This window comes from Hirundo rustica, chromosome 8 (genome assembly GCF_015227805.2).
Source record: "Hirundo rustica isolate bHirRus1 chromosome 8, bHirRus1.pri.v3, whole genome shotgun sequence".
NCBI lineage: Eukaryota > Metazoa > Chordata > Aves > Passeriformes > Hirundinidae > Hirundo > Hirundo rustica.
In genome coordinates this window covers 25,896,886-25,919,819 of record NC_053457.1, presented here as the reverse complement: position 1 = coordinate 25,919,819, position 22,934 = coordinate 25,896,886, and the positions used below count along the sequence as shown (strand labels likewise).

The 22,934-nt window shown below is 46.6% G+C and overlaps 1 protein-coding gene across 2 annotated transcripts in view; it reads left to right on the top strand.

Annotated features, from left to right (window-relative positions):
• The first annotated feature begins 544 nt into the window (after positions 1 to 544).
• The window catches only part of XPNPEP1 (X-prolyl aminopeptidase 1), a 30,680-nt gene continuing 8,290 nt past the window's right edge, over positions 545 to 22,934 (top strand). Inside the window, exons 1-12 of one of the 2 annotated variants that reach the window (XM_058421594.1) lie at positions 545 to 582; positions 2,217 to 2,312; positions 5,024 to 5,148; positions 10,614 to 10,681; positions 12,379 to 12,479; positions 12,751 to 12,843; positions 13,767 to 13,910; positions 14,262 to 14,357; positions 16,559 to 16,640; positions 17,591 to 17,801; positions 20,500 to 20,589; positions 21,891 to 21,941. In XM_058421594.1, the coding sequence (XP_058277577.1) occupies positions 5,032 to 5,148; positions 10,614 to 10,681; positions 12,379 to 12,479; positions 12,751 to 12,843; positions 13,767 to 13,910; positions 14,262 to 14,357; positions 16,559 to 16,640; positions 17,591 to 17,801; positions 20,500 to 20,589; positions 21,891 to 21,941 (1,053 nt within the window). In that variant the 5' untranslated portion in view covers positions 545 to 582; positions 2,217 to 2,312; positions 5,024 to 5,031. Of the gene's footprint in view, positions 583 to 2,216; positions 2,313 to 5,023; positions 5,149 to 10,613; positions 10,682 to 12,374; positions 12,480 to 12,750; positions 12,844 to 13,766; positions 13,911 to 14,261; positions 14,358 to 16,558; positions 16,641 to 17,590; positions 17,802 to 20,499; positions 20,590 to 21,890; positions 21,942 to 22,934 lie in introns of both variants that reach the window. The other variant, XM_040071692.2, reaches the window with a different exon arrangement.

The window sequence follows — 22,934 nt, the reverse complement described above, 5'->3', positions numbered from 1 at the left end:
CTTCACCACCCCCACAGCACAGAGTTCCTTCACAGTATGTGATTTCAACCTGTCCGGCAGTGTGGTGCGGGGGCAGCAGGCGTGAGCCCCCCGCCTGTGCTGCCCCGGCCCTTCCCCGCCCGCCTTGCGCGGCCCGCACACACCGCGGCCCGGGGCGCGCTCGCTGAGCCGCCTCAGTCGCTCCTCCACGCTGGATTTTTGGAAGTTCAAGAGCGGAGGGAACGCGGAGGAGAGCGCAGAGCGAGCTGTGGGACAGGCGCTCCGCTCCGGTGCCTCCCTGCCGGCTGCAGCGCGCTCCGGTGCCCCGGGCTCCACAGCGCCTTCCCTCACACGGGTCACGGAGCCCCGCGCTCTGTCCGGACACCCGGGAGCGGAGAGCGCCGGACGGGACGGGACGGGACGGCCCAGGCAGGGCTCGGCGCTGGCGCTGCAGATCCCGGGGCCGATCCCGGGGTCGCTGCCGGAGCCGATCCCGCTGCCGGTGCCGCCCGCGCGCCCCGTGACGACAGCAGTGACGCCATGGGGGCGGCCCCGGCGGCTACGTGTGCGCTGACGTCACGGCGGCGGGCGGGCCGGCGGCAGGTGAGGCGCGGCGAGCGCGGGCAGCCCCGGGTGGGTGCCCCGGGCCGAAGGCGGAGAGCGGGATCTGTGCCCGGGGCCCGGCTGAGGGGGCTCGCCCCGGCTCGGCCCGGCCCCGGCTTTCCCCTCAGGCCGGTCCCCGGCGGGTCTCCAGGCCCAGTCCGGGCGCCCAGGCCCTGCAGGGGATCCAACGCTGACAGCCGGGCCCGGCCGGGGTGGCCAGGCCCGGACGGCTCCGTCAGTCCTGTGGAGGGCTGGGGGAGGCTTTTAGCCCAGGTAGGCAGGAACATCTCACTTTCGAGGAGATACGGTGGGAGCTGGGCCTGTTCAGTCTAGGAGAACAGAGAAGACTGAGAGGGGATCTCAGTGCATATAAATGGTGGTTTAAAGGCGGGTACAGGAAGATGGTGCCCGGCCCTTGGAGGTGGTGCCCAGCGACAGGACAAGGAACAATGGCCATAAACTAAAACACGAGGAGTTCCACCTCAACGTGAGGAAGAACTTTACATTGAGAGTAGCAGAGCACTGAACAGGCTGCCCAGGGATGCCTTGGTGTCTTCTTCCGTGGAGATATTCAAAACCTACCTGGATGCGTTCCTGTGTCACCTGTTTCAGGTGACCCTGCCTTGGCAGAGGGCTTGCACTGGACCAGAGGTCCTTTTCAACCCTAACAGTTCAGCTATTCTGTTTGGTGAGTTAGAGGTGCTGCAGGTACTGTGGAGAGGGAACAGGCAATGGGGCTTGTGCCTCAGTGTGACTGCTTGAGCAGTGAGTGCTTGTGCAGCCAGTCCAGGCCAGAGAAGCCTGGCTTTGAGGTGATGCTGCTGGCTCCCAAATATTCAAGCCAGTGTGCTTATTTTGAACAAGACTATTCATAAAGGAGAAAGCGGAGAGGAAATTGTTACAAGGTCAAGCATATCTGAAGAAAACATGAGATAAACACTCAGGGTGGTCTAACCCAGCAGCCACAGACAGACCCAGTTGCAGCCAGACCTCCTGGCCTCATCTCGCTTCCCCACCGTGGCACTGTCACGTGCCCTGACGCAGTGGCCCTGGTGGCCCTGGCCATTGGTGGGTCCGAGGCTTGCAGCAGCCCATCGCTGTGCCTGCATGTGGGAGGCAGGAGGACGTGTCTGGTTCCTCTGGCAGCATTTTTGTGGTTGCTCTTTGTTCCATGTGTCTGATGGAGATGCTGTCCAGGCAGGATCTGGTCTGGGCTCTTGGAGAACTGCCTCCTGCAGTCTGAGTGAGGTGTAGATAATATACGTCTAGACAGTGACAGATTTTGGGATCCAGCTCTGACTTTTGTCATGCTGCAGTGGTACTTTGCATGTTACTCCTGCTCTGCCTTAACTTCCCCGTCTGTAATATGGGGAGTGGCCCCTGACAGAGTGACTGAGAAAACAAATTGACATAAATCTGCGCACGCTTGCAAGATTTAATCATAAACCTTGACAAGCAAATGCCTGACTCTTGATGTTCCCTGTTCCCTCATGGTTCACCCTCAGTGCATCTCTAATCTTACCACCAAGAACGTAGTGTTAATGCATTTTCAGCTCATTGCTGGGGTATGACAATGTTTATGGGAGGGCAAAGTTTGTTAGCCCTTTGCCCAGTTTTGCCCTTTGCTTTCTCAGGCACAGTGGAGCTTATGAAGGCCGAGCAAAGAACTGGATGGTATTTTGTGTGAGCAGAGACAAGTGGCATCCAGACGTGGGGAACTGCAGAGACAGGTAACGAGGGAGCCTGATACCTTTGAAAAAGTTAGGGCAGGGAATGGGACTGGTTCTTGCACTGCTGCAGCCACTGCCTTAATTTCAGCTGTGTTTTGTTTTAATCACTGGACTGATTAAATAATGATACAAATAATGACAGAAGCTGTTTTAACTTTGTAGAGACTTGTAATTATGGCCAAGGGAGAAAAATCACTTGTTTAGACTGATGGGGGTGCCCAGAGTAAATGGTTATCAACTATCTCTGAGGAAACAGCATCTGTTTCTCTGGGAAGTGAAGACAATTTTTTCTGCAAAGTTTGTGGAGGATATTTTGAAAGCCATTTCTTATAATGTGGGGGTTATCCAAAATAGAAGTCCTCCTTAATATGGGCTTTGTTGCTAATCTACCTTAGTTGTGTTTTTAATATCACCAGCAAATCTTTCAACAGTGAGAGTACTTTTTAAATTTTTTTTTTTTTTTTGTCCTTGAGAGAATCTCATCTTGCTAAGAAAACCATGGCTTGTCAGCAAGGAGCTTTATTAAAAGGCAAAGCCTTGTCATGCCTTGCGTATTTATATGAGACTTCTAGACTCCTGGAGACAAAGCACAGGCCAAGAAAGGAAGCTGTGTCCTTATGAGTTTGTGGAAGGAGATTCTTTTCTGCTGGCTAGTCGCTATGTTGTTGCTCTCTCCCCTGTGTTTCACTCTATCTGAACATAAATCAGCAGCAATATTATAGAGTGTTACAGCAGTTCACTGTGGAGGACAAACAGAAACAATCACAGTATTGTAAAGTTCAGTGCGGCTTGCAAACACTGTATAAAACAATGAAACTTGTCCTAAAAATAAATCTGAGGTGTAGTCCCCAGCAAAGGGATGAGGTACCAGTTTGAGGATATAGTGTATGGTGCCATTTGAGCTTCATTTGCTTATTGTGGTCTGGGTTTTAAAAGACAGTGTACCTGTGGGCAGAGTTAGTCTCACACAAATCTGGCGTGCTCTAAACTTCCTGTGATGAGACATGTGAGTGGTGATCTTGGGTTTTGTTTACACCTGAATGCATCAGATCTTGGTTCAGTTTGTGATTTGGCCACAAGCGCTGCTATGTGACCTTGGTCACATCAAACCTTGTGGAAGGGAGGCATCTTCTCTGCCTTCCTGTTCAGATGGCAGACATCACAGGGCAGGGACTGTGCCTTATTGTGTTTTGCCATAAGACTGTAATGTCATCTGGGACTCCTGGTAGCTACTCAGGTGTAAATAGAATAAGTGCCTGGATAAGCAAAAAATGTTTGAGACTTGCATGCTGTTTTGCTTCTCCCATCTATGACCTATTTGTAGACATGGCTGTGAAATGAGCTGTGAAATTAACTGGTCAGAATAAAGTACTTTATAGCATAGCCTTCAAGCAACGCATAACCCACCTTGCCCTAGAAAGTGACAGCATTAAAGTTATAAGAGTTCTTTAAAATGTGAAAGGAGTGTGGATAAAGTTAGGAAGGGGATTATCCCACTTTGGGCATGCTTTGGAAGTGCGTGAAGAGTGAAGAAAAAGCTGGAGAACCTCTTAAAATGTTCAGGCTACTTGATTTTCAGTTTTTCTGGCCAGTCATCCTCTGCAGCCAGCGTGTTCCTGCCGCTGCAGCCACCTCTGGTGCCAGCACAGCAGCAGGGCCTGACGCATCGCTGTGCCGGGCACTCACAGCGGGGGCTGCCTGGTGAGGGTTTTGGGGAGCACTGTGAGAGGCTGGTGTTCACTGCAGCGCCAAAGACACATCCATTGCAAAAACACAGCCAGGCAGGGTGACTGGCCTGTGCCCTTGTTTATCCTCCTCTGCTGTGTGCCATCCAGGATGTGCCCCAGCCCTGCCTGACACCAGCTGAGATCTGCAGAGCATTTGCCAAAGGTCTTTAGAGAACATTTCCCATGAGCATCCTTAGTTGTCCTCTGGCAGTCACTTGTGAGAGCTCAGTGGGCTGCTCCTCCTGCTACAGTTGTGTTCTTGCTAGGTGAACTAGTATGCAGCCCTGAGGTCAATGTGGCCAGTGAATGCATCCTTCTGATGTCCTTGGGAGCAGATTTCTTTTGTCTGAGTTAATTCAGATACCAGTTCACCATGAAACTCTGGGTTACAGTAAAACTTCTAAAAGTTACATTTATAATTGGTCCATTTCAGAGTTCCTGATGTGCATGTCTTCCTCTGTGCATGTCTTCTCCCTCCTGATGTACACCTCTTCCTCTCTGTGGTGTATAAGCCACAGCATCCCTGGCCCTAGAGTGAAAAGACTGAAAGTTTCTCTCAGTGCACTTCCTAGGTGTGGCTGGTTCTGATCTGTGGGTACTTGGCTTCCATGCCAAGACCTTTCCTGGCTCTCATAGGGTTTGTCTGATGTATGTTTGTTCCTGGTGCTGTCCACGTGCAAGAAGGGGTTGACCAGTGTGTTAAATTTCTGTGTATCACCACAGGGCATGCCATCCTTCACCAGGTGGGAAAGATCCTTTCCAGGACAGGGCAGCTTGGACTCTCTGGCTTAACCTGATTTCTTGTTCCCAAGGAACATGAATGAAGGGACAAGACAGGTGAAATTCTGGTCTGAGAGGGATGATGTTGGCACAGTTGCCCTCAAGGGGAGTTTCCAGTGGAGACAGCTTCCTCCAGTCTGTGCATGTGGGTGACCTGGGATGGCTGGAGAAACACTAAAATTTCATGCTTGGTTTTATTTGCAGGTGGGAAGATGAGTCCAAAAATTACAACAGAGCTGCTGAAGCAACTGCGGCAGGTGATGAAGAATCCCAGATATGTACAGGAGCCTGTCCAAGCCTACATAGTGCCCTCTGGAGATGCCCACCAGGTATGGATGAATGCATTATGGAAATGGTCACACTTCCTTCCCTGCAAAAAATAAAAGGCATGATTAAAATCATCCTTCGTTCATTTGCTTTAATGATTCTAGCATAAAAGTCTGGACACCTGAGAAATATTGTGTTGGAAAATGTTTCTGGGGTCTGTTCAGGAGACTGAGGTTTTTATGTTCGTGTAACAAAATCAGAGTGGATGTTCCACCAATAGCTTTTCGTCAGATTGTCTTCAGGGAGCTCACACTGCAGAAAAGGGAGCTTGCCAGGGCACTTGCTGTGCCCATCCTGGCTGTTGGGAAGAATGGAACAGGCCTTATCTGGGCTCCACTTTCCCCAGATACATACTCTCAAGCAAGGTAGCAAAGGTTTAGCTGCAGAATTTTCTCTTTGCTAGATCCAGTTCTTGGTGGAATTTGTTGCCTGGTGCTAGAGCCCTCCAGATCCCACATGGAGGGGCCTTAGGAGAGGCAGGGAAGGAACAGACCACAGTGACACTTCTCTTTCCATGCTGCTCTGCATCATGTGCTGTCCACTAAAGACAGGAGGCAAGACTGGGCCCAGGGTGGTAACTCTTGTGTGCTGCTTCTACCGTTAAGAGTTTTGTAGACCATGACATACGTTTTAAATTGCTGAGCTGCTTTTTACCTCCCCTGCTTGCTTATGTGCAAGCTCCACTCTTCTGCTCGCTCTGTTAGGAGACCCAAGAGCTGCTGAGGGTTTTCCCCTCCTCAGCCATTTTCAGGAAACAAAAGACCTGAAGCTTTACTGGCTCACACCCAAAGCTCCCTTTTACCCCAGGGTGCACAAGAGCAAAATGCAACTGATTCAGAACCTTTACCCTTGACTTGGCACTGGGGTGAGCTGGGTTCAGACTTGCCTGTGCCCTGGGACCATATGTGCAGCATCGTGTTTCCTCATAGGGAGATCCAAACTTGGGCAGGTAGGGGGAAGGCGTTTTCTGCAGCTGCTATTGTCTGCTGCATTCCTGCCTCAAGCTGCCTCTGTCCATATATAACTCTGGTTTCATTTCACTAGACATTAAATGCTGTCATGTGAGTTGAAGAATGTGACCCTCAGGACTTCTGGGTTTTTCTGTTGCTTTCTTTTCCTTGACAGAGTGCAGTTAAGCAGAGAACCCCATGTTGCTATTTCCTGCCAGGCGAGTTGGTCAGGTTTCTGTGCAGAGGGAATCTATCTGAATAGAAACGATTACCAAGAACTGCTGATTCTGGTGCCTCCTAAATAGCTGGTGCAGGAGTTTTTTCTGTAAGGGCTGGGAATTGATGCAGTTTTTGCCAATGACAGAAACCTATTGATCCCAGAACAGCCTTACTGATTCCAGGTAAAATTTGATGACCTATGATTTGAAACTTTGCCATGTTCCAAGCAAGAGTTTGTTTCCTGTCTGCAGGCAGGAACTTTACAGCCTTGCAATCAGATTTTGTTCTCATGCAGCTCCCTCCATGACTCAGAATACTGGGGTTTAATGATAGCCAGGTGTTTGGTGGCCTAAGCCATTTCCTCCCCACAGCCCAAGCAAGCTATGTATTGTTGTCCTTGCCTCTCTCAGCTATTCCTGAGGCTGTCCTGGCATCTGCATCACAGAACTTGTTAACAAATAGGGCTTTCCCTCCTGTGGTGTTGTCACAGGGTTTAGATTGGGGGACACTTTATTCCCTTCTGGGTTGCAAAGGAACCCCTGGGTTGGACTGATGCTGAATACACCCTGATGCTGCAACTTGCTGACAAATTTCTTTTTGTAACAGTGGGAATGTTGATGAGCTCTGAGTTCTGTGATGCTTTTAGTATTTGTTTTCCTGCAAGGCTAGGTGGCTTAGATTATCATACTGCCAGGAGTCTTACTACCAGTTGTATCCTTTGTTTTCCCTGTTTAGTTGTGCAAGGAACTGAAAGACTTGCAGAGCTTCTCAAACACAGCTGGCTCTGACTCAGACTTAACCAAGGCTGCCTTGTATTCGTGGCTCTTGCACTCAGCCCTGGATGCTGGCTGGCTGCTTTAAGTTTTGAAAACTTTGATGCTGGTGATAAGAAGTCAGAGAAACAGACTTTCCTTGGGGATCTGGGTGGTCCAGAGGCTGATGAGAAAGGAGGACAAGCCCAGCCAAAAGTGGAATGAAGCCGAAAGAGTCCCACTTCTTTTCATGTGTGCTGGCTGGCTACAGGTGCCTGAGGATCATAAAGGGATGAAAAGCCATGCTTTTAGGAAAGAGGCACCTAAACCCCTTGTGGTTTGGTTAAAAATGTCATAGCTTTTGGCATGTTGCAGTGGTAAAAGCAGGATCCATTTTTATGTCGAGTCACTGTGTGTTTACATTAAATCTGGAGCTGGCCCATATGGGACTATTCAGAGACTGGAAGAGTTGCTTCTTAATGGGAGGGAATGATGTTTGGATTAGAGCTTGGGTTTGGAGCCAGTCAGAGCTTAACTGTGGCTGGCTTCACCCTCCAGGCCTTGACTCAAAACAAATTTGGTCAGGTTTGGCCGGTCATCCCCATGAAGGAAGCACCTGCCCAGCTTAGGGCCCTGTGTTTGGGTTGGCAGAGGTGCTGTCCTCTGCTGAGGGCTGGCTCCTCTGACTCACACTTGTGCTGAGCTGAGGAATCAGCTGAGTGATAAAGCAAGAGATGGGTTGTGCACAGGTTGCTCTGGCGTGTTCCGGATCTTACCAATGCAGTTAGGTTTTTGGAACTGAATACCTCCCTCTCTCCAGGCACACTGCAGTGTTTGTTCTTTAATGACACCAGTGTTGTGGTTCTAAGGGCAGCCAGATGCACTTTGCATTGCTGATCTTGGTTCACATTAGAGTAGAATGAGCTTCAACATGTTTACAGCACAGCCATGCAGGCTCTGGGGATAAGCAGCAGTGATTTTTGGGGGTTCTGCCTGGCTTAGATGAGGGGCTTTTGTGATGTAGCCCCCAGTTTTGTCTGTGTGACTGACAGGTGTGGTGAGAAGCAGATGCAAAAGGACTGAGGAGGGCCAGGTTGAAGGCCATCAGAGCTGCAAGAAAAATAGGGAAATACCTTGCTCTCACTGTGCTGTGGTCTGTGTTTTGTGTGGCATACACAGGTGTTCCCCATGTAATTTTAGCTTGTGCAAAACATGGGCTCATCTTTGCACAGTGGGGGTTGCTGCATGGAACAGAACAGGTGGGTGTGCAAGAATTCAGACTGACAGATGAATGAACTGTCTTTCCCTCCAGATCCCTGATACTCCCTTTTAAAGCCCTTCTGCCTCATTGTAAACTCTCAAAACACCCCCTGGATTTGTCTGTGAATGGGGTAGCATGAGATATGTCCATGCAGTCAAGGCCTTTGCTTATTGGGGCCACCTTTTACCAGATCTAAAATGCATATACTTCCTTTCCTTTTGTATTTTTTAAAATTGTTTTCGTCCTTGTCATCATTTTGTGGTGTTAACCCATGCTATGAATGTGAAGTTGCTTGTCTTCACAAGCAAACTAGCCTGTAATCTCTGCTGTGTTGGTCAAGAGAAATGGAAAAATCGCTGCTCTCATTTGTGCTTAAGTACATCATTTGGGATGTACTTAAGTGATGTGATCCATGATGGGAAATTTCCAGTATCTCCTGTTGGCTTTGGACACTGGGAGATGGTGTCCCACCTTTGAGCTGGAAAGTGTAGGAGAGTCATAGCAGTCAACAGGCCGAACAGTCTCTGGGGAGTGTTGAAATGAGGAATCAGGTCTGTCATGGCTCTGCCTTCATGTTCTGTCTGCTGCTCTGGGGCAGGCAGTGGGGAAACAGACACTTGATTCTGTTCCTTCAACAGCTTTGTCCACTCTGTCTGCTGATGCCTTTGCCGTTATTTTAAAGGGGCTCAGTGGTGATAATGTGCTGTGTGGGGTTGTGGGATCCACCCCATCAGATGGAGCTGTGCTGGGGGCAGTCGTCCTTTCCTGGCCTCCCTTCTCCCCACAGCTGCTGAACGTGTCACAGCCCTGTGGGGCTGGACAAGAAAAAGCACAGGAAACTAACTGGGTCGGAGAGGAGGGCACACATGGTCTCCACACCCCTCCCCCTTTCTGCCAACTTTCACTAGTGTTTGGATAAAAGGAGGATTTCTTTGGGTTTCCAGGAATCTTCCCTGGCAATTGAGAGCAAAAGCCACTCAACAAGATCCTCTATTGGGCCATGAGATTTGCTGTCCCAGGGTTCAGTTTCAAAATGTTAGTGGTGAATGGTTGGTTGGCTTCTCCCAGGAGGGCAGAGACATGGCTGTTGTGGAAGGGGTTTGATCATGACGTGATTTGGAGCAGAAAGGGAGCTGCTCCCAGGTGCTGTAATTTGTGCTGCTTACTCCCTCACTCCTGTGCTTTGAACCCAATGTCTTCCTTAGAACAGTGAAGAGTAACAGATTTGAAGGGAGTATTTTTTAACAATCAGGTGATTCTATCACAGTAGGGACTAAAAGTACCTGAGAATTGGGCTGTGATTTCTCAGCTCAGTTCCTAAGATGTTTCTTTTGCCCCAGCACAGCTGGGGGCAGAGAAACAGACTTGGATTTTAGACCATTTGTAAGGTACAAATCCAGGGGTTTTACAGCTCCAACGTCAGTGCTGTCAGCCTGGATTAAGCTGATTTGCACTTGTTCATTAACAGGCCTACTCAGCAGTTCTGACCTACAAACTTGCCAGAATGGAATCCCATAAAAAAGTCATGTGGGCCATGTGATATGTCAGTTGTTCTTTTAATTTTAGCAATTCCTGTTAATATCAGGTGTCTGTGCATTTTCAGGCTGTTCTACAACATTCTGAAAAGATGTGTCCAGAAACACAGGTTGTGACAGGTTTAGGATGAGGATGGACTAATAGCCTTTGATTCCCTCTCATCCATCAAACCGTGGTGTGGTGGTTTTGGCTGTGGTCTGATTTTGAGTAGGCAAAGAAGTGAAAGGATCAGTATCTATTTATGAAGGGTCCCAAGGGTTAATTTTTTTGCAGTCTTACCACCTTGATGATTTTCTTTCAATGTCACTATTGCAGGAAAAAAGTCTTAAAGGAATTCTTACAAATGCCAGTGAGGGAACTTCAGTGGAGATAGTGAATTTTACAGAGTTTATGTGCTGATTACCCCAAGATCAAGGGGTGCTTCTGGTTTCCTTTGCCTTCATGTTGCAGCTTCAAAGGCATGATTTGTTTGTTGCCCAAAGGGGAGGCTGAGTGTGAAATAAACGTCTGCAAACTCTGAAGCACTTCAGTGTTTACAGATGTTTGTGGGAGAAAAGTGCTGCAGTTTAAAAAACCCCACCAGTTGAACATAAATACAGTATAATCACAGTGGAGTAGAGCCCAGGAACTTTTAACTCATTTTGTTCTCTCTGTCCTTTAGGAGAAAAAGCTTATCAAAGTATGTGTCATCAGCTGATTGGTTTTTTCCCCTGCTGCTATAAATAATTGCTGCCTCTTTTGTTTTCTAGAGCGAGTACATTGCACCCTGTGATTGCAGAAGGGCGTTCATCTCTGGATTTGATGGCTCTGCAGGTACCTTTCCAGAGCTTGGGTTCTTGCATAATTCTCCTCTAAAGAAATAGTTCCTTTCATGGCATAGAGGCAGGATGGAAAAGAAAATCTATCCTGCTTGTTTGGACTGTTTTATTCCCATTTCAGCATCTGCAGAATTATGTCTTGGCTACCCGCTGGAATTATGTAATATAGCGGAATAACAAGTTTTCAGAAAATGTTTGACCCCTAAATGAACCTCTCATAAAATAAAATCCTGTTAACTCTTTAATGTGGCGCCTGTAACCTGTGGTCATTTCTTTTGATGTGCAGCCAGTATGAACAGATTTTTACGTTGCCCGTTTGGGCTGGGTGAACAGTGGATGGACTTTAGCTGGCCTTTCTGTTTAAACAGAGCCAGGGCCAGAAACTCTGCATTTGGAAACCGAGCACTGTGGAAAAGTTTGCTTATCTTGCCGAGACAGGATGTTTTCTTGGCTGTAGGATAGGTCTGTGTTTCAAGAGACTTCGTTTTTACCCTAGCTGTACCCTAAGCTGTGCAAATTACTCTGCTCTGTGGTTGTTGAAAAGCCACTTTAGCCTACTGAAGTTTTTTTCCCCTCTAATTGTATATCAGTTTAATAAATACTGATACCTATGTTTGGAGGGTCTATTCATCACTTCCTGTGAGCTCTGGGACCTCATTTGGAAGGTGATAAATCCAGGGCTCTGGGCTGCTGATAATGGCTTAAGATGAATCCTGTATTAATTTTACCCCTTCTGCGTGACCTCTTCATAACCTTCCTCTCTAATCTGTGCCCTTGTTATGTACTTGGAAGGTCTGTTCCCAGCCTAACGTGCAGCAAATCAGTGAGGTTTCACACAGGGGCTCTTTTTGTGTTTCTTGCTTCACCTTTTTGGGTTGAATCGACTTAAAACGGGGTTTGTGTTGGGGGAATTTGATAGAAGACAATGAGTTAATAATTGGAAGCTCTGCTCTGCTATTCTGAGCATCAGTTTTTTGTCACAGAGAGTATGGTCAAGATGCAGACTCCAAAGACTTGAATTCAGTTTCAGTTTGTGCCAAGGTTTGTTTTGTTTTATATTGTCAAGGGCAAGGCAGCTTGAGTGCCTGGCTGGGATGTCACTGCCACTCAGCTGTCTGCTTGCATCCCTCCATCTGGAGTCAGTGGAATGGGACAGACAATGAAACCAACAGAAGTTTATGTTCTTGTTTCCCGTTCAGCCATCTCTGCTAAAGCTGTAACATTTGAGAAAGGAGTGCAGCTGACAGCTGGGAGTGATACCCATGTCTACATGCTTGGTAGCAGCTGCGTTTTGTGGGTGTCCAGAGCCCAGGCTTCCTCTCCAAAAGAGGATGGGGTGGAGTTCAGGGATGTACAGTATATATTACTGTGACAACAGCCAGGTGTAGACCATGGTCTCTGTTACAGAAGGTTTGGAAAGCCCCGCTTATCCAGTTCCACTGGCTGGCTGAGATTTGCTTAAGTTGAGTTCATCTGAGGCAATTCATTAAGGTGCATCCTTGTGCATACTGTCTTCAATAGGATTTGGAAGGTCACAGTGCAGGGGAAACAGTGAATATCTCCATTGAAACAGGAATAACTACTGAATAGTGATCAGAGGTGCCTTTTAAGGGATTAGGGTGAATTTCAAACACTGTCCCTGCTGTCTGTGTCTCTGCCTCCCCCAAATCACCTTTCTGCCTCCCTGCCTAGGTACAGCCATAGTCACCGAGCAGCACGCAGCCATGTGGACTGATGGACGCTACTTCCTGCAAGCTGCACATCAAATGGACAGCAACTGGACACTCATGAAGATGGGTATGCAGGAGCCTGGAATACTGCTCCACTGATCAACGGAGAACAGTCACTTCACACAAGTACAGCTTGAGCTGTAGGGATATCCCATCATGTGGGGACTTAGGGACATATTGGATACATGGCTTCTGCTTTAGCGTCCTCTGACAACTCTTGCCTGTGGGTCTAGACGTTCATTAGTAGACATAGCTGATGCATTAGCTTGGACTTTTTGCATAGTGTGGGTATGTTTCAATGTGACTGCTTCTTTGAACTTTTTTTTTCATCCTTGAAGGTCTGAAAGATACACCAACTCAGGAGGATTGGCTAGTGAGTGTGCTCCCAGAAGGCTCGAAGGTGGGAGTGGACCCTTTCATTATTCCAGCAGGTTGGTTTTACTTTATTACTCTGCGTTGGGCCACTGGATTTTGCTTTCTTGCTTCTCTGGCTGAGCTGTTGTGTGACGGTGTGCAGCTAACCACGTTTCAGGTGTAGTGGTGGTTAAACTGTTGAACTGTTATGCAAAACATGTTGGATTTAGGTTTAGCCATGCATCACAAGAGTTCCACAGCAGTGCATTGACTCCAAAGCACAAGGGATGAGAACTGCTTTCTAAGCCTGCAGTGACTTTACCTGAAAAGCAGAATCCTGATCACCTCTTTTTGTTTGTGCTTTGGCTTGTCATGGGCACTTCAGTACAAAGGTGCTGAACGCCTTGGTCAGCATGTGAATAAGAGCACCCAGGCACAATTCATGCTGCTCCTCCTGCTTGGTGGTCTTGGGTTCTCTGCAGCTTTCCCTGTAGGAAGCACAGGGAGAGTGTCCATCAGAGTATCCATCTATTCATGCTTCAAAACGTGAGGCACAGTGCAAAGGTCACTGGAGGCAAGGGCAGATATTTGCTTGTTCAGATGGATTAAGGACCTATCTCATGGCTGTGTGGGAGCAACACAGCTCTTGTCTAGCTTAGATTAGCATGGTTCTGCACTGGGGGAGAGGACACCCTTAGGGGAGCTTCTGCTGTGGCTTCTTCCAGAGACTTCTGTCTCTCAGCTGGAGCAGTTCTTCTTCAGCTCAAGCGTGATGCTTCAGAACTGTGAGGTTCTGTACCTGCCACTGGCTACCGTGGTGTGTTTGTGGAATTGTAACTGCAGTAGATTTTGCTGTCTTTCTTAATGGAATGAGAAGAAGGGGAGGCTGGAAGGGAAGGAGAAGACTCTGATTCTTGAGTTGAGCTTTGTGAACAGAGCTGTTGTTGAACATATGTGTGTTGCTCAAAGCCACCATTCTTTACTTTCTTCTGTTTGGCAGACCAGTGGAAGAGAATGTCCAAAGTCTTGAGAAGTGCTGGCCATGACCTAGTGCCTGTCAAAGAAAACCTGATCAATACAATCTGGACAGATTGTCCTCAACGCCCCTGCAAGCCTCTCATCACGCTTGACCTGAGTTACACAGGTGAGAAGCTTAACTCCCAATAGACATGAGTTGTTCCTATTGCCCTGTCCCCCTGTTGCTTTTCTCTTACAAAGGAGAGGGAAAAACAGTACCCCAGCACAATGTGGTCACTGCGTGAAGTCAAGAAGGTGATCAAACCTTAGCTAATGATGCCTCTGTCCTCAAAACTTCAAATAACCATTTTCTAGAAATTGTGTGACTTTGAAACAAATCTGAGGGCAGCTCATTTGAGATGGTTCATATCAGTTATTAGAAAGGAGTGAGAAGCACAAGCACTATGTGTTGGTCTGTGTTTACATCATCATCCCCAGCAAAGCTATGGACTGTAGCTTTTCCTGTTGTGTTTTGCAGGAGTCAGTTGGAGAGACAAAATTGTAGCGCTCCGTTCAAAAATGGCTGAGAGGAAAGTCATGTGGTTTGTGGTAACGGCCTTGGATGAAGTAGCATGTAAGTCTTTGCATCTCCTTTCTCAGGTCTTTCTACAAAATAAATATTCTTTCTGCCTTGGAAGGGAAGAATCTTACATGCCAGGGGGAGAGGCCCTTATGACAGCCTGTTTGTTAGATGTCAATTAACTTCTTATCAAGTGCAGTGGTGGTAACAGGTCACAAACAGCAAGCCTATGTTTCTGCACAGTGCCTCATTACACCAGTGCAACTCTTGAGTACATTTTTGGCCCAGGAAATGCAGTAAATCATCACCTTTGAAAAAAAAACCAGGCAAAGGGAGAGGAAGGTCACATAAATAGCCTCAGGGGGTGTGATGTAAAAAAAGAGACCTGTGAGATTTTCTGGCTGTAAAATATCCTGATTCTGCCTCACCCATTGGAAAGATGGAGACTGTTTTCTGCTGTGGAGTCTGGGCTATAAACAAAGCAGTGCAACGTGTGGCTTTGTATACATAAAGCAGGGGTGGGGTACACCACATTCACAGTAATCTTCCTAATTGTCACAACTTCTTAAATCAGTCTCTACCTCTCCAGTGTTCAGCCAATGCTTTGGTTAAAACAAGTATGTCAGGGCTCAACTTGTTTTTCCAGATCATTTCAACCCAGGGTCTCACCAGAGTCCCCTCTGTGTTTGGGGCCCCAGGTCTCCACACCCTGGCTCCCAGCCCAGTGTGTAGGAAGGGGGAATGGCCAGAAACAGCAGTGGTTTCCCCAGGACTGCTGTTCCTAGTACTGCGTGTCCTTTTTACAGAAATCACCAGTGCACACTTTGGTGTAGGGAGCATGTAACACTGGCAGGGTGTGAGTGCTGCTCATCCTGTGCCCCATTCTGATCTGGAAAGGTAGAAATGGAGGTGCTGTTTTCCTCACGCCAGCACAGTGTCTCTGGCACTGGGTGAAGCCAGCTTGATGCGGTCTGTGGGCTGTTCTGGATCTGGGACACTGAGCAAAGAGCTTTTTTTGTGAAAGAAGAACTTCTGAGAATGGTGAATATGACTCCTCCCTGGGGAGGCCTGCATGAGCAGAGATTGTATGTCTCACCTTTTCAGGCGCATCTCCAATTAAATTAATGATAAATTAGTGCCCTGAGGTGGTTTCAGATTAAATGTCTCCAGCAAAGTGAAGTTTGGTTATGAATCAAGAGTGTTAAGATGAACCAGAGAAGGTCATGTGAGAAGCTCATTTTCAGGTGCCTGGTTGATTTCTTATCCTGAAGGGGAGAAGTTGTTTTAATTTTATATTCAATTAACTGTATTAAACTCCAGACAACTTTCTGGGGGCAGAAAAAGAGCCACAAAGGAGATTGTTGCCTTCTTACAGCATTGGGAGTTGGCTGAGTGAGGAAGTTTGTCCCCATGCAGTAAAAAGTTCTTTGTGGCTCTTCCCTGCATTCAAGTGACCTACTGTTTCCCTGGGGAGAATTAAGCTCTATTTTTACTTCCATGGCAGAATTTGCACAGTTCGATGAATACAGTGCTGGGTTGTAATTTAGGACATGTTGGTTCTTTTCCCAGCTGTCCTGCTGGCTGACCTTATTGGCTTGAGTAACTCATTTCAGCTAATTGGATACCCTGGAGTTTTTCTCTGACCCTAAAATCGGGATTTTAGGGATGCTGAACATCTACTTCCCCTCTTGAATTTGTCTGGAATTGTGTGGGATAAAGTATTTGTAAAAAATAGCTAAGACTGTATAGTCTGAATCTGAGATATTGGAGGGGCCCAAATGAGAGGCCTTTTTGGCGTATTTGAAGTCTTGCCTGTTGTGTCTTCCTCTTACCTCAAATGTCAAAAGGATTGGAATGAAATGATAGTTTGTAGCTTTGAAGTTTTGTGGCTGTTAAGAAGTGAGCTTTTATTGCATTGCACAGACCAGAAAGGGCAGACCTTACTTTCTGTACATGTGTCCTTGCCTTTCCTTGCCTGTACCTGCTTTTTCCCAAGCCGGTGCTCCTTTACAAGTTAAACACGAGTTTAAACACCCGGGAGTGTTCATACTGTGGTTCTGTTGCCATCTCCTGGCAAAAACTTAGGATTGCCAGCAATGCAGCAGGCCGTGGGACAGCTGAGCTGGAGCTGGGCTCATGGCCCACACCCATGATGTCTCATTGCTTGCCTGTGTTTTTCTGAGATTATTTTTGGCTTTCTCTAATGTTGCAGAAGATGAACCAGGACTGTGGTTCTTTGTGTTCTTATTTTTCAGGGCTTTTCAACCTTCGAGGCTCTGATGTTGAGTACAATCCTGTGTTTTTTGCCTACGCCATCATAGGAATGAACACAATCAGGTGCCTATATTCCTTTCCTCTGTTCCCCAAGATGCAGTTTTCTGGGGGAGAGCTGCTCCAGCGAAGTCTTTGTCTTTTCAAAAACACCTGTGCTTGGGTACTTTAGTGTCCTCTCTGAGCTCTTTTGTCTCCAGCATTAGTTACTCTCCTCCCCTGATCAGAGCTAGAGCCAAGAGCTCTGCTGCTCTCCTCAGCACCTTGGCTGGCTTGCTGGGTGACCTTGGGCACGATGGCTCAGCCCTCTGTCTGTCACCCTGAGATAATGTGCAGGGCCCTGGGAGCTCTGGGTGAAATGTGGCTAAGAGCCAAGGCTGGCCTGGACATTACAAACTTTAGGGAAAAGTCTAATTACTGAGGCACTTCAAAACTGCAGGGACTGTGCAGGAAAGTTTCAGGGCTGGCTTGTAACAGAAGGCTTCTTTCCTGTGACTGCCCCACATATTGAGCCTCAACAAGCACAGTTCTTTTGGAGGCATCTGTAAGCTGCTACCTAGATCCATCCATAAAACCTGGCTGGGTGAGTGAGTACAGGTTGCGTGTGAAGGTTGAGCTGAGCTTTTCAACTCAGTGAAAGCGAGAGCAATGTGATACTTAGAACTACAGTAGCTTTTCTCTTTCCAGATATTGCTCTTAAAAGTTAGAGAGTGGCTGTTATTGCCTCAGTTACTTTCCTGTTTCAAGCACAGTGATGGGATGTAGCCATTTTGACTGTGTCCTGCAAATCGAAATGCTCTCAGTTCTTTCCTCTCAGTGGAGTGACACATCTTAATTTCTGTGATTTAAACTTTGTGAAAGCTGGTGGTTGAAATGACATAAGACAAAGTAGAGTGCATAATTCATGATCTCCTTTCTCCCTGAAATGTTGCCAAAATGGTTTTTCCTTCCCTCCTTTAGCCCAGCCACTGTCAGATGTGGTCTCACCTATTTGATCTCTCCAATTTGTTTCTCAGGCTCTTCATTGATGGTGACCGGATGATGGACCCGGCTGTGAGGGAGCACTTGCAGCTTGACTCCACCCTGGAACCTGAGTTCAAAATCCAGGTGATGCCCTATGGATCCATCCTGTCAGAGTTGCAGGCTGTTGGTGCAGGCCTCTCACCCAAGGAGAAAGTATGGCTCAGTGACAAAGCCAGCTATGCTCTGACTGAGGCCATTCCCAAGGTCAGTGGCCCTGGCAAGGGAAAATGCTTTTCTCTTCTCTGCTCACTGTGGTTTGGAAGGGTGTTAATGAGGGCAGCTGGCCTCAGTTTCCCCTCTGCAAAGCCCAGTGCAGGCTGGAGCTTGTGCAGAAGGGATCCAGCCATGCTGAGGTATCAAGGGCTTGTTAATCCTGGGGTTGCTCCTGCTGGAGCTGCCCTTCCAACCTGCTAAGCTGATTTAGCCAAAGAATTGTCAGCTTAAGATAAAACAAGTACAGTGAGAGAGGGGAGGGAAGAGGCAGCAGGGTGAACTCAGGTCATTCTGCCCATGGGTGGAGCATCAGCCTCATGTGGATGAGCAGCAAGAACTGGAAACTTGCAGAAGTTGAAGCAGGAAAGTTGAGCAGGACTTCTGGGAGGGTGCATTTGGCTTGATCTGAGTGTCTGAGACTGGTTGTCCTTATTTATAGTTCAGTGGCCTGAGGATGTCAGGCAATATGTGATGTCTTTTACTGAAGGCAGGAGGGAGAAGATGACAGAGTTGTAGCAGAGAACCTTGTGAGGACACAGATAATCTGCAGGCCCTGGTTGTCCAGGCACTTAGTGCAGCTGCCAAGGGACAGTTGTAGCATCAGAATAATTTCTGTACAGCCATACATGCTTATCTTGCTATCCTTTTGAACTTGGCTGTCTGGGACTCCCACTGTCCACCTAAGATTCTAGTAGCATGACAGATACCTGGGGAAGGACACAGCAACTGTGAACAAATAAGCTGGTTTCCATGCATCTTGTGTAGATCTCTTGTTTGCTAGAGATCACATTCTCTGGAATACCATCTGGTTTACAGTGATGTCTAGTAACTAACAGACACTGCGAGTAAACACACCTGTTTTTGTCCCTGTCCAGGGTTAAATCTTCAGACACCATCAATTTCTAGGCCTCCTAATACAGAATACTGACAGCATAGTGTCTGTGGGGCATTCGGGATAAATTGTTGTTCTTTTGACATCAGAGCAGAAAGCCCCTTACTGTAGTTGTAGTCAGTGGTCTGTCCCCACTTTGGTTAAGCTGCTGTAGTTGATTTATTTAGAGTATCCATAAGGAGAAGTACAGAAGGTCTGACCTAAAGAAAGGAATATAATGAGTTGGAGTGGCATTATTTACCCCGGGAGCACTGGAAGTTTTGGCTGATATTGAGTCATTGCAGTGCTGCATGCCCTCTGTGTGCAGTGGGGAGAGTCCCTGAGGCCTCGAGGAACTCTGTGCAATAGAAAGCAGGCAAGGAGGACTGAAATGCCTTGATTAAAAGCCACTTAGAGAGTCACTGAAAGAGCCAGAATTTTTCTAGTTCCTTCCTGGCTCTCCACCACTTCAAAGCACTCCAGGCCAGTTGCTCAGCTGGTGTGAAGAGCCCCAGTGCTGGAAGTCCATCTACGTCTGTCTCCATCAGAGCCAAGTATTGACACTGGCAAAAATCCATTCCATTATTAAACACAGATCTGTAAACCCTTTATAGATTTGTTTACAGCTGCATGTAAATATACTTTTCACAGAAGATTAATAGTACTTACCAGTATCTACAAAGGGTAAGCCAGGCTAAGAAGCTATTTATCCTGACTGATAAAAGGACTTTTCTGATTTTCTTGTCACTTCTGTAATTTAGTTTCTGCATTATGTAGTGTAATTGTTTTGCTGTTTTTAAGAATTTGGAAACTGTAAGCCTGTAGGATTTATGTGAATTTAATAATATTTGCAGAAGGTCTGCTGGGCCTTTCCTTGAATTTGAGTGATATTTATTTGTACGCTAATGCAGTTAAAGTAGGAAACAACATGTTGCTTGGGCTGTGCTTCTCTAGGTGCCCATCTCCTGATATAAGTGGGTAGAGCAGAAAACCGGGCAAAAGACTGGGTTCTTCTTCTGTCTTCTTCCTTCTTCAGATGTGATGAGATTTGGGCAAGTCACCTCAGCTGGTGAATTTCTGGAGATGTGCTGAACCAGCCAAGCATTCCTGCCAATCTAAGGACATCTGGTGTTTGAGGAAGTGTGCAGTAGCAAGGGATCAGTTACTAGTTCTTAATGCAGGGTCACCTCATCCAAGCACTGGAAAGCTTTTTCTCAAACCAGCGACGTAAGCTCCTCTCAGAGCTGGCAGTGTGTAAAGCTGGGCTTTGCAAAGGCCTTTCATGTTTCCTTGGGCCTTGATGTGCTTGTCAGAGCTGCTGATCATTAACAGCGGTGATGCTCAGTGCTTGGTGCCTGGGCTGGGTGCCCTTTACTCCCTGCTACTTGATGGTGACTGTCAGGTGACAAGCCAAGGTGGCTTTTAGGTCTGTTTCCACAACCTAAGTTCCACCATAGCATCAAGGGTTGGTGTTTCTCATTGGCCTCTGGGCCTTCAGTGTCCATCAGCAATAGGAATCTGTGGCTCAGACATTGATATAGATACATGGTATTTAGGATATCCAGGTCTTCACCCTGCTCCATGACAAGCTGTTGTTCAGTTCTTTGGATTTCCCTGTGGCTGTTCTTCCTTCAGTCAGGGTCTTTTTCTCCTCTCTGTTCCCCAGTGCACTTAGCTGACTGTTGGCAACCAGCATCTCACAGTGCTGAAGGTTGACAGAGGCTGCCAAGGTACAAATTGTGGCCAGGCTGAGTTATTAAATCTGTAGGATTATGTAGTCTGACTAATCCACAAGTAATCCCTGTCCTTCTGCTGCAGGCTTACCGGTACCTCACCCCATATACCCCCATCTGCATTGCAAAAGCTGTGAAGAATGCAGCAGAGACAGAAGGCATGAGAAGAGCACATGTAAGTGAAGCCTTGAATGTCTCCTTGCACATGGCAACAGGTTTGTTTTACCTTTAGGGAAAGAAATAACATTTTCCTTTCAGTTTTAATGTTTTGGATAAAAAGCAAATAAGAATTTGGATAGCAGGATGAAAAAGATTTTCTGTCAGACATTTACTGCTCTTGAAGCAGGTTTATTGCTTGTTTTGCATTCCCTTGAAGAACAACATTTGCAATGGTGTGAGGAAACAGCCTTGCTCTGTGGGAAGACTGTGTAGACTTGAGAAATGTTATTTGCAGTGTGGCCCCTTAAAGGGATTTTCTTTCCCCTTTGCTGGTTCTGTTGTCTTAGTCAGTGGAGTTTCCATATTGTTATCACTTGAATAAACACAGCCTAAAGAACACAGAAAAATTCTTCAACACATGGTGCAAAGTGCAAGCCAAGATGTTCAGAATCAGCCGGTGTCCTCAAAACACTCTTTTAGTCTTGTCATCATGACACTGGAAATGAGGCTGATTTCCCAGGAGGGTTCATAATTTCAAGCAAAGAAGCTGCCTGTGAAACAGGTTCATGCTGGGGCTAAACTTTTCTCTTATTTATTTCCTGTTAGTTTTCAAGCAGCAGTTTTCACAATAAGAGAAATGTGCCAGTTGAAGCAGAGCTGGCAATTGTGGGCTTGTCCCATATTTTCTGCAGCTTTTTGGGAACCAATACTTTCTATTCCAATGCCTTTTCTCCCTATTAGTTAAGGGGAAGTAAAAAGAGTTATACTGGGGAGAGGCACTTTGTCACCTGCCACCTGAGAAGAGAATTGTGCCTTGTTCTTGTACGCATCTCCTGCTTCTTGCCCCTACATGCTGCAGGCATGTAGAAAAAAAAAAACAGGAACAGAAAAGGGGATCATAAGGCAAGGCAGCCAGAAGCTGTGTGACAGAGACTGTGTGATGGCCATGTGCCCAAAGGACATGTTCCCCTGTCACATCACCAGATGTGTCGTGTGATTGCCTTCTGTGATATGAGATGCAAGATCTTGGCTGTTAAAACAAAATAGCCTTGAAAGTGATGTGTGGGGTAAAGGCAGACTTCACGCAGTAAGATATGTCCCAGCAGTGATTATTTAACATTCATTTAACTCTCCAGATACGTTTCCAGTGTTTCTATTAATTACAGGGTGCAAAACCTGAAAATACCTCTTGGATCATCTCTTAGTTTATGTTTCTGAAACTTACAGGTTGGAGTCTTTTGCATCAAAACCTGTTTGTACTGAGGCTTGATAAATCTTTTTCCTCACTTCTCTTTTCTTGTGCCTATTTTAACATAGATTAAAGATGCTGTTGCCCTGTGTGAGCTCTTTAACTGGCTGGAAAAGGAGGTATTGTATGGTTTTTTTTTAACTTGGAGGTTCTATTCCTGTGTACAATTCTTCATTGGCATAAACTTTTTGTTGGTCTCTATAGTGTCGTTACTGAAAGTGGGGAAGTAGTTGGGGGTTTATCTGGTGGTTTGGATTTTTTTGTGAGGATTTCAAACATGCTTTTTTCCAAGGCTGAATTAATTTTTTTTTAAAACATTCTCCCATTCATTTTACACAGACCAAAGCTCGAACAAGTGAGAAATTACCTGAGCAGGCTTAGCGTAGTGTTAATGCTGTCTTGTGCTGGTTTTGTAGTGTAAACCATGAAATAATATTCAGCTACATACAATAATTTGGAATTATTCTCATGATAATCAGCCAGTTTGAACAAATTTGGCATTTATGAATGGGAGGTGCAGTGAAAATGGGGTAAAAACAAATTGCTTGTGTATTCACTGTGTTAGAAGTACACAGTGGATTGTGCAGAGTGCCAAGTGTTATACAGCAACTTCCTAAGTCATGCCACTGCATGTCTGAGTCTATTAATTTTATTTATGGAGAAGGCTTGATGACTTCCAGAAGGTGCCATTTTACATGTCTGAGTACCTCAAGAAGTCAGCCTCAGGGGTTATGAAACCTAGCTCTTGCCCTGCTTCGCCTGTTTTCCAGTCCAGGGGAAGCTGTGTCACAGGTTTGAATTTATTAAATGCCTGAAGTAAAATTTAACACACTTTTATTTTTTTCTGCAACTGCTTGCATTCCTGATTTAAAAGCATAACATAACATAACAAAGCATAACTTCTCAGTGAAGTTAGTGCTGCACTGACTGCTCCCTTGTCATGGTTCAGAGATCTTGCTGTGGCCATCTCCACTTCCTTCTTCTCAAATGCCCTGCACAATATTGCTGGGTTTGTGTTTGTCATTACTGAGGAATGAGGACAGAAAACCTGGAAAGAAGCCACTTCCAGGCTTTCACAAGGCACAGACAAGACCCAGTGTTTAAGCAGGCAG